This window comes from Copadichromis virginalis, linkage group LG8 (genome assembly GCF_057382275.1).
Source record: "Copadichromis virginalis isolate Kocher_CV1m ecotype Utaka linkage group LG8, C_Virginalis_male_GT1.1, whole genome shotgun sequence".
Lineage (NCBI taxonomy): Eukaryota > Metazoa > Chordata > Actinopteri > Cichliformes > Cichlidae > Copadichromis > Copadichromis virginalis.
In genome coordinates, this window is record NC_140625.1 from 21521335 (window position 1) to 21536130 (window position 14796).

The following is a 14796-nucleotide window of genomic DNA, read 5'->3' on the forward strand; positions in this document are numbered from 1 at the left end:
GAGAAAGGTAGATGGCAGGGGAAAATCTGCTGGCCTTCTCGCTTAAATGCAAATGTGGTCCTCAGTTCCCTCCAGTTTTCCACTTTCTTGTTGTCAAAATTGCTTTAACACTTATTCTAACAATTTATTTAAGGCTTTTAGGCTTAATAGATAAGTACTGCTGTCCATCAGTCCGGAAGGGCTTATAAGGGCATTTCCACATAACGTGAAGTCCACCATACTGCAGTTAAAAATATTATTCACAAGTGGAAAACATTTGCCAATCTTCTTGGGACTGAATGTCCCAACAAATTCACCCCAAGGTCAGACCACGCAATGCTCAAAGATCTTTTTAAAAACAAAAAGTCTAAAAACAACATCGCAGACTCTGCAAGTCTTGTTTAGGATGTTAAAAGTTAAAGATCATGACAGTACAATTAGAAAAAGTTTGAATGAGTATGGCTTGTTTGAAAAGACTGGTGGGAGAACACCTCCTCTCTCTAAAAAGACATCAGCAGCATGACTTAGGTTTAAAAAGTTGCATGTGAACAAACCACAAGATTTCTGGAACAATGTACTTTGGACAGACCAGACCAAAGTGGAGACTGGTCATAATGCACAGTGCCACATTTGGCGAAAACCACACAGCATATCAGCACAAACACCTCATACCAGCTGTGAAGCACGGAGCTGGGTTTGTTTTGGGTTTGTTTTGCAGCCACAGAACCCTGGAAATTCTCAGTCATTGAGTCAAACATGAACTCCCCCGTACACCAAGTATTCTGGAGGCAAATGTGAGCCCATCTGTCCAATAGCTAAAGCTTGGCCACAATTGTATCATGAAAAAGACAATGATCCCAAGCACAGCAACAAATCTACAACAGAATGACTAAACCAGAAGAGAAGTCTAGACCTCAACCTGACTGACATGCTGTAGTGTGACCTTAAGAGAGCTGTGTGTAAACGACCACCTGCAAACCCTAATAAAATAGAGCAATGTTGTAAAGAAGAATGGACTAAAACGCCTCCATGATGTGACAGACTGATACTGAACAGTTACTTCGACATACGCAGCTAAAAGTGGTCCTAGAAGCTGGTAAATCATGGCATGTGCGTAGTTTTTCAGAGCACTGCTTCTGTTTTGTGGCTTCATTTTTGTTAAAATATTGACATGATGAAATTTGTTTATTTATGTTTATGTCATTTTAAAAACTTCAGAAGCTGCTACAGTACCAGACGATTTTTGGTTATGTCCTGATATATAAAACCTTGGAATTGACAGAGTGTGTGCTTTCTTTACAAAGGCTGTCAGTTTGTAAGTAATAAATTGACCAGATTGAAAAAGTAGAACACATATAGTATCATTCAGTCTAATGTTGGCCCATTTTGTTACCTTTTTGGCTACATGGGATGCAATCAAATCTAGTTTAAATATAGTTTTTTCACATTTGTGGGTCTCTGGTAGCAGAAAAGCTCTTTTGATGTACTAACATGTATAGTTGCAGTTTTGTATAACAAAAAATGAAGATGACAAGGTGTTGTGGAATGTGTTTGAAATGTTTTTTACCATTCTTACACACATGCTTACACACAAAATGACTGAAACAAAGCTGCGGCAGTTTCATAAATCAGTTGATACAAACCTAGATAACTTTCACTCCACCTAGGGTGACTTACCCACAGTGAAGTGTTTGTTTCCTGCTCTGTGCTGTGGAAAACACCCTGATTTGATTTTAAAATGGCTTTAAAAACAGTATACACTGCGGCACAGTAATTGAAGCAATAGTGACTTGTAGGTGGTTTCTAAATTTAAGAGTAAACGCATGTGTGGATACTCAAAGAAGACCTGGCACACTTGTTGTTCAGATGTAGCAGTGGGAGGTGGGAGATATTTATAATTAAGTACATAAGACTCCACTGAGCCATTATGGTGCTGCAGTTTTTGTTTTACATATAGCTGCACACTCTTTCTAAAAGCATTTTTAAATAATAATGCCTACTTGTTGCATCTCTTTTTCCCTCTACATCTGACTGTGTTCAACAAGTCCATAAGGCTGTACAGTCTCTCTCCTCTGATGTGTTATTTCTAAAAATGTGGTGACCTTTTAAGAGTAATGAAAGAATCAGGCTGCACTCCAATCAGTCATATTCATAAATCCTTAATCCCACTGTGAGGGGATCAGAAAAGCCTCATGAAAAGGCCAAACACCAGTGAAGGTTCGGTGCCATGTAGACAAGATTGAAAAACTTGTTTTGTTTATGTTCGTGGAGTTAAATTTTCCAGATGGATTCAAGGGAAAATCCAAGAATTTCGGAATGGTTATGTCCGTCTACGTTCAGTTTTATTACGGAGAGTCATTTTGAAACTCGTGCAACATGTAAACTGTTTTATGACCATTTACTGTGCTTGAGTTTGTATTAGCAACGTTAAGGGCGCGGCTCCATGAGTGGCAAAGCTAAATCTGTGACTCTGCCATGCGAGATTTACAGATTCATACTGAAACAGTATAATGTCATACTGTACTGAACAATAACTGCATAAGAGCAGAGAAACAACATCTGCAAAGCAAAAGGATTCTCAATATTTACTCTTGATGGAAAATTATTCAAGTTTCTCTATTCAAAGTTCAGGTAAATGGTTGCATGATAATGTTTTCAGTCTTGATTTTATCTCCCTGTTGTATAAAACATAAAAAGGACTTAATCAAGGTAAGTGGTTAATGCAAAGATTGCCTACATTCATAAACATTACATAACACTGCGCTTGATATTCAGTTATAAATCTCCTTGCAGATTTTCTTTAGAATTTTTTTCACAAATATATCAAAACAGGCTCCAATAGCCTGCATAAAATCCATCCCACATATTTATCCTGTTATGTTTCATGGACAAGAACAATCTAGATCCTCACTGTGCAACCATCTGCAACTCTCCATACATGTCTGCTGGGTTCCTACTCACGACCAGAGGGAGCTCCTGCCTTGTGTGATGACCCCAGTGAACTTTGTCAGCCTCCTGGCATCCACCTCAAACCACTGTAGAGTGTCATCTCTCCCAGCACACCAGGCCCCGTCATAGAGGTCATCTTCATAAAGGCCAGCCTGCAGGTCAGAAAAAGCCAATTTAATTCCACGTGTGCTTACAGTCTGAATATGGTCCAACACACTGACTGGGAACATTTTTTTTTTTATAAAATTCTAATTAAAACTTACTATTGAAGTGTTTTATAATGGAGACAGTGAAGTGTGAAGAATATCTTCTGAAATAAGGTGTATTAACTATAAATTTTACTATGTACGTACAAGCCTACTCTTTTTTTCTGTCACATAAAAAGAGCGAACAAGAGAAAAAAACAGAGCCAGTGAAGCAGAGTTATAGGAATGAGCACGTCTATAAAACAGGGCTCAGTGTTGAAAACTGTCCTTCCTCTCCTGCAACTCTTTCCAAATCCCACCATTTCTGTTTTTGTGTAACTCTTTTAGTATGATGTACGAATCTGGTGCAATAGCTGAAAATGTTGCACTGATTATAAGGGATCAAATGCTACTCTGTAAAGCCTGTGCTGTACCAGTCAACACACTGGCTCAGAGTACGAACACTCATTTTCATATTGCATGCTTACAGGCTTGACTGTTTATTTTTATCATCTAAATTTAAACATTAGAATGAGATACTTCACTACAGATGTTAAGGGCATGGAGTCATTTCCTCCTTACCATGACTTTCACATGCTTTAATCAGAAAGATTAGGATGTTAAAGGCCATAATATAAATTCAACAGCTGATCCTAATTCCAGTTACAAAGGGGTTAGGCAAGGAAAGGGAAGATACATTAACTTATGAAATCCAACAGACATGTGAATGTCTTTATATGCTTCTTTAATTTATATTAGTGTGTAAAAATGTCTTGAGTCACTCCTCATTTCTTTATATTTTCCTTCCACAGAGTGAGAGTTTGTTGCAGGTTTTTAAGTTGTGTTCATTATAGTTCTCCAGGCTTTCTTTCAGCCAACATTTTCCTTGACCCTGACATTTTCAGGAAATATTTTTTGTTCTTGTTTGCTAAGGCAGTTAACACTGACTGACAAATTACTAAAGAATAAAAAAGACACCTAACTCAGGCATGAACCAGTGTTGTGTCTACACATAACAGACAACTTAGGAAAGAATCAATTTTAAATTGTATTTTTAGGCACTTTGTTACTAAACACTAATTTCTTTCGTCAAAGCAGCAAAAAGTGCCAAAGATATCACAGCTTGGCCTATATGAAATAGTATGTTTGTACCAATGAAGCTCTGTTTTCACTTCTATTTATCTTTGCATGTTTTGCTGCATTTTACTAGAATAACATAATGAAATATAGAGGGACTCAAGAGTTTTGCACAGTATTCGAGCCATAAGAATATTTGGCTTATTTGAATTAAACACCTGGTTCATAGATGACATTTGTAGTCTCTTTTATGTTCTGTTTGTCAGCCAGTTAGAAGGGCGTCTCGAGATATTTTAATGAAAGATGAAATGCGCTGGCTACAGAAAAAAATATTGACTCCCGTATCACGTGTCTTGTCCAGGTGCAGGCAGTGAGACCTTTTCATGAACTATTTAGTAGAATAAAAGAAAGATGGCACATCACTTCATACAGTATGTTCTATAGGGCTTACTTTTCCTGGTTTTGCTTTCTTTCAATTTTGTTCCTCCATAGATTTTCCTTCTAATGCATGTCTTTCAAACTATAGTTAGGGGTTAGGGTTATATATAGTTATCTTATAGTAGTGTTTTATCATAAAACATTTAACTATACATAAAACTTTTATGTATAGTTAAATGAATCCCAGCTCTTTCAGTATCTTTCATCTAAACAACATATAACACTGAGCACAGGCCTGAGTCAACAGACATCTGCTTTTTGTGGTCCTCCTTATTCTCTTGACACCATCTGTCTTTCTATCATATCTGTGCTTACACACGCACGCGCACACACACATACACAAACACAAACACAACAAATCCTCTGTTTTGTCGTTTGCCATTTAATGTCGTCTTGAGTGGATTAAGTGTATTTGTGCGTGTCATTAATTGTGCAGATAGATTTGGGGCGGTGGAGCTTGCAGAATGTTAGGTTAGCTGCACACTGCATGCAGGCTAATGCACTCAAAGCAAAGCTTGCACTAACAGGAAACACTTCTCTTCTCCCAGATGCCAGTTATTTTTTATTAGGTTTGGGGATGTGCCCCTAGTTTGATGGTAACCTTATTACTTTCACTGTTTAGTTAGCTTTGGGGTATTAAAATATTCAGTGAGCTGAAACAAGAGGATAATGTCATTCAATCTTACAAGGGAAAAGCCAAGTTATCACAGCTCACATCGTTGAGTGCAGCTTAAATATGGATTAAAAATAATACTATCTTTCAATCTTATTTTTTTGTATTTATAATATGGAGCCGGAAAGAAAATGCCTTCACAAAATGTTAAAGCTTCCGAGGAAAGACGAGATAGCCCAGGGTATAATACGAGTCCCAACATTTCTGGTAAGTCTGCTACGCCAACACTTTACATTTCCGTCTCACCTGAATGTTAAGGCGACCTCTGTGTGCACCAAGGCCATAGCGTTTGGTAGATGATGCATGAAGCTGAAAATCATCAATCTTCAATGACTCCAGTCCAATGGGAGGGCATTCTAGGTAATGAGAATTACAAATTGGCTTGTGATGGTAATGTTATGTATCATGTGCAGCTGTGGTAGAAAGTTGCTTTTTGCAGAGTATGCAGATGCCCTGAGTCAGACACAATGCATCTGTATAGCTTGAGTAAACAGTAAGGTACAGTTTAGACTTTTCACAAGAAAATTAGAGGATCTAATGATACAACACATAGTTTTATGTGACCACTTTCATTCTAGTAAAAGGAACAATTCTCAACCTTTATCATAGCTGTTGGTGATCATTTTGTGCCTCAGTCCAACTTAGCATAGGGGTCTCACATGAACTACATTTACTTTAGCAGTCTCACAGTGTGATCTTTGTTTTGATTGTTAAACTGATATGAATTCCAAAATGTGTCAGCCTTCACGGGTGATTAATGACTCTGCTTTGAACGCTTGCTTTTTATAATTTAGCAAAGCACACCTATCAAAGTCATCAATCTACACCCTGAATACATGATTAAATAGCTAAAACGACTAAAGCAATATCAGTATCCCGAAGGAAGGAAAAAAAGGGGAAATTGCAGCAGCTACTGCTTTTAGCCTGCTGATAACTTTTTAATGTTATAAATGAGAACACGGCTTGATTTGGGGGGGGAGGTCTATTTTCATTGTTTTAACATGCATTAACCTGCACTAAATAATGAGAATATCAGATAAAAATGAAAACAGATGTTTCTATAACTTGTTTTTTTATGTTCTTTGGCGTAAAGCTAGGGTTAGAATTATGGGAAATTAAAATTAAAATAGATAAAACCATAACCACAATAAAACATCATCTTGAAATTTTATCTCTTATCAGGCCAAAGAAACTTTCAAGATGTGGCTTCCATTGTGGGATCATTTCCTGCAATGCAACCTGAGCCAACCCTTTCAGATAAACTTCACAACCACCATGTGTGTCATTTTGTTTTTGAACTCTTTCTATAAGCTGAAGGTAAAGTAATACTAATTGGATGTAGCATCATTTCGCAGACTTTCTGACTTTCAGACCCAGAGCATGCAATTGTCTTCACAGGCTGAAAGTCCCCATTTAACCACCATACATACGGTATGAAGTCAAGCAGAAATGCTAAAGTGTAAACAGAATACACTTGGCTTGCACAGATCATGCTAATTAACTGCAGATCTTATTTGTTTTTTTCTTTTAGCTTTTCCTCACTTGAGTCTCTCTGGAATATCTTTATACTTTCACAGTGTATGTGTCAAAAATGTTACTTTTATTATCACAAGCTTCACACTTTACAAACTGAGATGACACAACATATTTTTTTTACATCCTAAACTTTACGGTTTTATGTCCAAATTACAGATTTAGAAATCTACATGAATGCAACTCCAATAAAGAGATGTCTAATCTCTTATCCACTGGATCCCATAAAATACTGATAGTTTCAGTGATGACAATTAGCAGCCATCAAATCAAATAATCAACTGATAATTATCTCTGTGAGTACAGAAGTTATTCAGTATCACCAACTGATGCTCCAGCAATGGGTTGGTTGCCTAGCACCCATACTCAAGATAGATTTCCGAAAAACACGCAGATAAAACTCAGTCCCTGAGAGCTGCACATCACTAAAAGAGCTTTTGTTTGCTGCTGTAGAGCATTTGGAGTTTATTTGGACAGATGCCTGTATTTAAGTGATTGCAGAAACTGAGGTGACGTATACTGAACAGAACTACTTGGGTGATATTGGCTCATCAGTGCAAGGGAAATCATCCAGTGAGGGCCAAATGGGCAAATCAAAGTTGACGTGTGAAATCTCTGCTGCCCAAAAGCTCTTTAGGTCAGATCAGGCTGTTTGCAGACTTCCCTGGATCACAGAAATGGAATTTCAGCGCAAGAATTTCCGATTGGGCACCAGAGTGTTTGTACATGCGGCATATGCTGCACATGTCGCTGTCACACAGCCAGGCTGGCCTTCATAAATGAACAACCAGAAGTGTAACAGGCTGAAAAAAAAGACAAGTGAACTTTCCTTCTTTTACCTCTGCAGTAAGATTTAAATTTCTTCCAAAAGATGAAGCTGACTTTGCATACCTGACTGAAATATTTCAAACATTGCCAACCACAATCCCTGAGAGACACAACAGACAAAGAGGATCAGCATGCAGAATCTGCACATGCATGTCTTGATTTATGTTTGATGCATAAAGCAAACATAGCTCGAGCTCAAATTAATTCCTGCTGTAAAACTGAAGCATAAAATTTGATTAACAAGCCAAAGGCAAAGCCGCTGGGAAGACCAGCTAGCGTAGTATTTATAGTAACTCTATACAGTAATAAAATATGTGTTGCTGCACTTGCGACCCTGTGAATATATTTAAAATGCTCTCAGATTCACATTGTAAGTCCGTGGGGCTTCTGAATGCAGCGATCACAACATATTAGGGACAAGCCTAGCCCACAAAGCAGCCCAAGGATCAAGGTTAGCAGAACAAAAAAATAGATGGTTGTCTGCTTTCCTGCAAAGTCCTAAATCATCATTACCATCTGCATCCAATCCTTCACAAGAGGACCCCCACATACACACATCTGCCTTCAAAAGCAACGTGTAATAAAAATGACAAAATAGATACTGAAGGCATTGCTATTTAGGCTAACTGCCTACTTATCGCTGAGGCCAAAACCTAATTCTGTCAGTTACAAGCTCTCATTTTACATTTTGTGGTATAATAATGAAATATTTTCTGTGTATGATTTATTCATATTAGGATGTTTATGTGCTGTGAGTTTGAAACTGTTTCCAAACTAAAAGAAGTCAGCCCTTTATTTATTAGATACACTTTGAGGAAACACTTTGAACACTTGGGCAACAACTTCAACTGTTTCCAGTAAACTTTATTTAGTTTTTTAAACTAAGTAAATAGAATCACCATCCCTTGAGTTACAAAGCCCATATGATCACTTCACCATCAGTAAGTACTGCATCCAGTGCTAGGAAGTCAACTTTGGCACCCGCCAGTGTGTTGAATTTCTCGACATTTCCCAAGACTGTAACTCATTTTTAAATGACACAATACTTACTATTTATTCCCCTTACAAAAGCGACATTGTTTCGCCGTAATAGAAAAATTATTTAACAACTCAGTGTGCCAGAAGTAAGCCTCCCTACAACCCTTAATCCATTTTCTTTTCACTTTTCATCAGCCGAGCAGAAAGAAGAATGGGGTTTTTATCAAAGCCAGCATCTGCAGCTTTACAGAGTACATGTGACAAATCCTAGTTGAAATATTTGTTTCAGCTGATTTCTGTTACATCCGACGTGAATAATGAATGAGCTGTTGAAACATCTGCTGAATGAAACCTTGAAAATCCCTTTTGGTCTCAGATTACCAAAAACTCTCATTTGTTTTGGTATGTGCATGTGGCAGACACTCATGTTCTCCTTGACTTTTGACAACAGCCAAATAATTAACATTTCAGAGGTGGAACAAGTTCTGAGTATTGGAGGTCTTGATCTATAGAAAGTATAAGCCCTGAATTCCTGCCTCTGATAAATTAGCTGCTACCAGAAGCTGCTGAAACATATTCAAAAACCAGATTGAAGTTTAAGTCTTGATTTTTTAAGTCTGCACTGCATCTTGACAGTTCAAGGCATGCCAGGCATGTCGGCATAGAGTTCCTATTTTCCATCATGAAATAGTATCCAACTTTCTGCTCTGCTGCATGAATGCCAAATTAAAAATGGCAACCTTTCTCCCTGTCTTGTTTGCATAGCTTCAACATAAACACATAAATTTGCAGTTGGCCCCAGTCACTCTTAATTTCCCAGTATTAATAAATAGAGCTTCCTGCAATAGAAGAAAAAAAAAAAAGAAAGGTCTTATCCTGTGTAAATAAGTCAAATAATGGCAATATTAGTACATTATGAGTTGTGGAAATTGTGAGGTTAAACCACACACACTTTGCACTGAATCACACTTTGAGTGGAGCAAGTTGACGTGCCAAAAACACAACTGGGGCATCCTGGTTTTAGTTTATATACAAATATACTGTGATCCATGGAAACCAAACACAATGCTTCATAGGCAAAGAAGACATCAGTGCCTCTGCGGCTAGACTCCAGTTCTGAGAGCATCATCTTATACTGCCAAACCTTTCCTCTCAGGGAAAATATGGTTTCTGAAAACACTTACTCTACCCAAAAGATTTGTCATCTCTGAGAGAGCTTGTATCTTTTTCCCCACCATAGAAATGATCCTTGCACAGTGCAGTATAGATGATTTTTTATGAGATCATGAATTTCCCATAACAAGTGAGTGTCAACTTTGATTTGCCCATTTGGCTTTTTTACTCACCCTTTTTTATCGGGTTGTATTGTTGTTCTCCTTCTGAGACGCTGTTTGGGTTTTTCACTGCAGTCTTCTTGGTTTTCTCTGCCTTTTTGTTGGGGGATTTTACTAAGGAAGGAATTGAAATGTTAAAAAGGGAAAAGAAAAGAAAATTATAAAAGGCTGAATCACATTTTAAATTGCTGATCCACTGATGTCAACGCAGAATTTGATAGGAAAAGTGATGACAAAGGAGAAAATGGTAATGGATTCAGGAATGGGGACTGAACCAAAAAATTATTTCTGGGCACAGAATCTGAAAACATTTAATTCTTGTGCTCCCTACATTCAGTTCATGTCTGTCTGCCTCTCACGTTAGATAAATAATGCATTTTAATTTGCACGTTTCTTGAAGTTCTCATATTAAATAATCAGGAAATCAAGGTTCAAATACATCATAAATACACCCAGTACATGCAGCAGGGTATGGGGCAGTGAGTTAACATTAAAGGTACTGAAAAGGCTTTTTATTTGACTGAAGTTTGGGATGGGCTCCACATGACAAGAGCTCTTCTCACATCTGTAAGTCTTTATCTGCATCTCTTTCTGGGGACAGGTTCAACTCCGCAGCGCTCTGAGCTCCACATGTGCTTCAGCAAAACCGATTAAGAAAGCACCAGCATATGGTTGTTGAGACACTGGTGAAATACTAGCACTACACATGACATTTAGTTAATCATAGTACAGTAGAAATATGACATTAAACTCCACTAAATGAATTCCAGAGATCCTACTTACGAGAAGCAGTGAAGGGATGGGTTCTTCCACGCAACAATCATCAATAAAAAATGCTCACTCTCCACATTTAAACTGTTCCCTACACTGACACTAAGATGTTAAGAAACTTCCATTCTTCTTCTCTCTTTAAGACTCTTAAGGTAAAGTAAAATATTGATTGTCATTGTGGATTTCAGTTGAAAGCAAATCTCAATTCATGACTAATTCTTTTTATTTTTTTGACACTTCAGTGCAGTCGTGAAAGCTGGAAATACAACATATATAACATGCAAGGAAACAATCGAGTCTTCTGCTGGCGCACCTCTAACTAATGGTCCTACACTAGCTTTGTTCACCAGCTAGTTTCTGTGCATTCCTGTTAGAAAAAGGTAACGTACAGCTTTTTTTGTTCTGTAGCTCGATGTCTATTTTGTCTGCAGAAAGATGTAGCTAGTTAATATTAGGTACAATTAATATTTAAAAAGAAAACCGTTTAAAAGTGCAGCTTTAAATACAACACTTGCATCTAAACATTTTCTTTGGCTTATCCAATTCAGGTTTGCATCTGGGCTGGAGCCTATCCCTGCTGTCATTGGGTAAGAGGCGGGGTACGTGCTTAGCAGGTCAACCAGACTGCCATGCGACTAACGCTGAGACATCTATTCACACCTACTTTCAATTTAGAATCAGCAAAAAAAACAGCAAGCTTGTGAACAGACTGCAGGAGGAAGCCTAAGTACCCAAAGAGGCACAGAGAGAACATGAGGATCACTCGCAGACAGGCCCCAGGCCCTGAGGCTCTGAGGTGACAGTGCCACCTCACCGACACAGATACTGTAAATAACTTTATCTGGAAGACACTAAAGTGATTAAGATGCATTTAATTCGATAAAAACTGTAATTGTAGGGAAGAAGCAGCTTCTGTATCACTGTTAACACCTTCCTCCTCCAGTCTCACCTGCAGCAGGTATCTCTGCTGAGACACGTGAAGTCAGATGCCTGAAACATGAGGTCACTTTCTACACAGCTGCACTACGCCATCAGCCACCAACCAACACAAACCCTCACAGCCTGTTACTGTCTCCCAATCACCTGGCAGCATTTCAAACACACCTACAAACCTGCTCCTGCATGAGCAGAAACTCTTTGAGAATGAGATTCAAGCTGTCCATTTCAACATGGACTACAGGAAGACCGCACTGCTGGTGCTTGTTACTTTTTGGGATAGCACAAGTTTCACATGTGCACTGCACACCACCACACAGTGCAATCCTAATCTCAACCATGCATGAAGCTTTAAATCCTGCTGTTGTGCTGCAGCCAAACAGAAACATGGGTCTGTATGCATTAGAGATGGACCGATCCGATATTACGTATCGGTATCGGTCCGATACTGACCTAAATTACTGGATCGGATATCGGAGAAAAATAAAAAATGTAATCCGATCCATTAAATATCACGAAAGCACCTCACAAAACTTGCAACACGCCGTAACTCACCTCAGAACGTTAGCAGTCGGAGCAGTATGCATCACGTGATAGAGCAGCTGTGGCATTCCGGACCTGTCGGCGGTCTGGATAGCATGTGGAGCTTCGCTAGCAACCTGGCATTTCATCTCCGACAAAGTTATCCCCGAGAGAAGTAAAGCAAGTGTGTAAGTCCATCTCTGAATGTTTGTAAAGCATTCCTGCGTTAAGCTTAACAAGCGATATATGGAGCGACTGCCTCTCCTGCTGCTACTTCAATCATGAAACTGCTTAAATGATCAGCTGATCGGCTTTTCTGTCGGGAGTCCGTCTCTCTTGTTTGTTTTTGGCCCACTTTGCACCAGAAAGAGGAAACCAGCGGCTGAACAACAGCAGAACGTTTAAGCTTGATAAGCTGTTGTTAGAATTTATTTAATATTTCTTTCTACACCAGGATCTTTTTCTACGTAGCTGACGCTGGTAACTGTGCAGGGGCGGATCTAGCAAAGTTTAGCCAGGGGGGCCGATAGGGCATGAACAGGGAAAAGGGGGCACAAAGACATACTTTTCTTTCTTATTCTCATTTAAAATGTCGAGCTTTTAATAAATAATTATCTGACACCCAAAGTTTTAATTTGATGTAAAATGAATAGAAGTCAATTACTGTATATAGTGACTATTAAGTCTAATATATACCCTAGTAAGCTATAGTACTTTTTACTTTGGGAAGGTACCATCTGTGCAGTCTGCAATTTTGTTGAAGAAAGATGTTGAATCTATTTAATATTTCTTGAAAAATAATTGATTTCTGTGCATTTTTTTTTTCACACTGCATCAAATTAAGGTTGATTACGTCGATTAAGCATCATGAGGTGGCGCGTGAGGGGTGGTTCCTTATTTTTTATTTATTTATTTTTGTTGTTGCTGGGAGTTGGAACCCTATTAGTTAGGTTGCTTAATATTTACGCCAAGTACTCTTTAAAATACCAGAATAGGGAGGATGGTGTAGGTCTAAGTTTATTAGATTGATCAGTATTGCTGAACTATGAAATATTTTTTTTGTATACAGGTATAACAGAATAGCTTTAGTGTAGTTGTTGTTTTAAACTTGAGTATGAACTTGCAGACTTGCAAAATGCAGCAAGATATTTTAAAAAACAGTTTTGTTGATTAAAAAACACTATATCGGATTCATATCGGTATCGGCAGATATCCAAATTTATGATATCGGTATCGGTATCGGACATAAAAAAGTGGTATCGTGCCATCTCTAGTATGCATACTGAGTAGTGAGGAGGACGACTACATCATGAGATCATTATTTTTATGAGTCAGTGAGCACATCAGGGTTGAATATGATGCCTCCAAATTTTTCATCTCTATTCATCGATTAGCATGAGCGTCGGCTGACTCTGGTGACTCTGAGAAAAGGTGATTATGAGTGATGTTTCCCTTTTTCCACACAGCAAGCACCCAATGATGCAAAATGCCAAATAATATGACATTTGTGATGTTATTTAATTCCAAATAATATTGACTATGAAAAATAAAATGCTAGAATGACTGTTTTAAAAACTGAAACCTGTCTCAACACTATCTCATAAGTTTACCTTTCCTATGGATTTAACAGAAAAAGAGGTTGCAGCAGCACAAGATACTGTTAGAATTGTCTGTTATCCAATCTTAAAGATCACTAATGCTCATTGATTGCTAATGATCATGCTTTTGTAGAGAAATGTACAGCAATACACAAAAAACTGATAAAAACTCACTGATATTGTTTTTCTTTAAAAGTTGCTTAAGTTGCTCTCTAAGTCACAGCAGTGTTTTTACCCGTTTTTGCATCTGCTGGGGTTTTATCTGTCTTCTTACTGCTGTCTGACTTCGCCTTGGCAGTCTTCTTGGCAGAATGCTCCTTTGGGTCTTCCTCACCATCGGGTATAAAGGAATTTTGCTTCTCCAACACCTGGACCTGGTTGTATTGTTCTCTTATCAGCAGCCCCTGCATGTAGTAATCCTCATCCTCACCAACAGAGCCGTGGCTAAGGTCTGCCAACCCCACAAGGAGTCCCAGCAGGGCCAGGGGGGTTAAGAGCCTGAGGTGTTTTCTTATCATTTTCTGGGGATTACCTCCAGTTGAGAGTCCTGATGCTGTCTCCAGAGGAGCCTGCTGCTGCTGCCATCAACTGCTCGCCTTTCTCTCCCTTCCCACTCCAACAGGAAGAGTTCACAAAGTTTTCAAAGCACTCCTAGTCACTGACGAAAGCTGGGAGCCAGAGGGTCCATGGACGCCTCTGCCTGAGAAAAATGCAGCGAGGGAGGGAGAAACAGAGAGCAGGAGATGAGGAAGCAGAAAGGGAAGAGGCAGGAAGACAGACAATACAGTTCTGTTTAGGATGCCACGAGGCATGGTAGAGACAGAAACTGACACATTTGGGATCAGCTGTCATATTCATCTCCTCCTACCTTCTCTGATCAGAGAAAAGTTTACTCTATCATGTGCGGGGGAAGCAACTGGGAGACCTAAGCAACCCTTAAACAGTTTTCAATTCTGGATCTTCAAAGGAAAAGCAGCACTAAGTATCCTTCTTGT

General features: G+C 38.7%; 1 protein-coding gene across 1 annotated transcript in view; it reads right to left on the reverse strand.

The window, feature by feature from the left end:
- Nucleotides 1-14490, reverse strand: part of cpxm2 (carboxypeptidase X (M14 family), member 2) — a 29857-nt gene extending 15367 nt beyond the window's left edge. The window contains exons 1-4 of the mRNA XM_085466515.1: nt 14037-14490; nt 9987-10088; nt 5548-5657; nt 2941-3080 (exon numbers count right to left, since the gene is read on the reverse strand). Coding sequence (XP_085322641.1) covers nt 2941-3080; nt 5548-5657; nt 9987-10088; nt 14037-14319 — 635 coding nt within the window. The 5' untranslated portion in view covers nt 14320-14490. The remainder of the gene's footprint in view (nt 1-2940; nt 3081-5547; nt 5658-9986; nt 10089-14036) is intronic.
- Between the last annotated feature and the right edge of the window lie 306 nt (nt 14491-14796).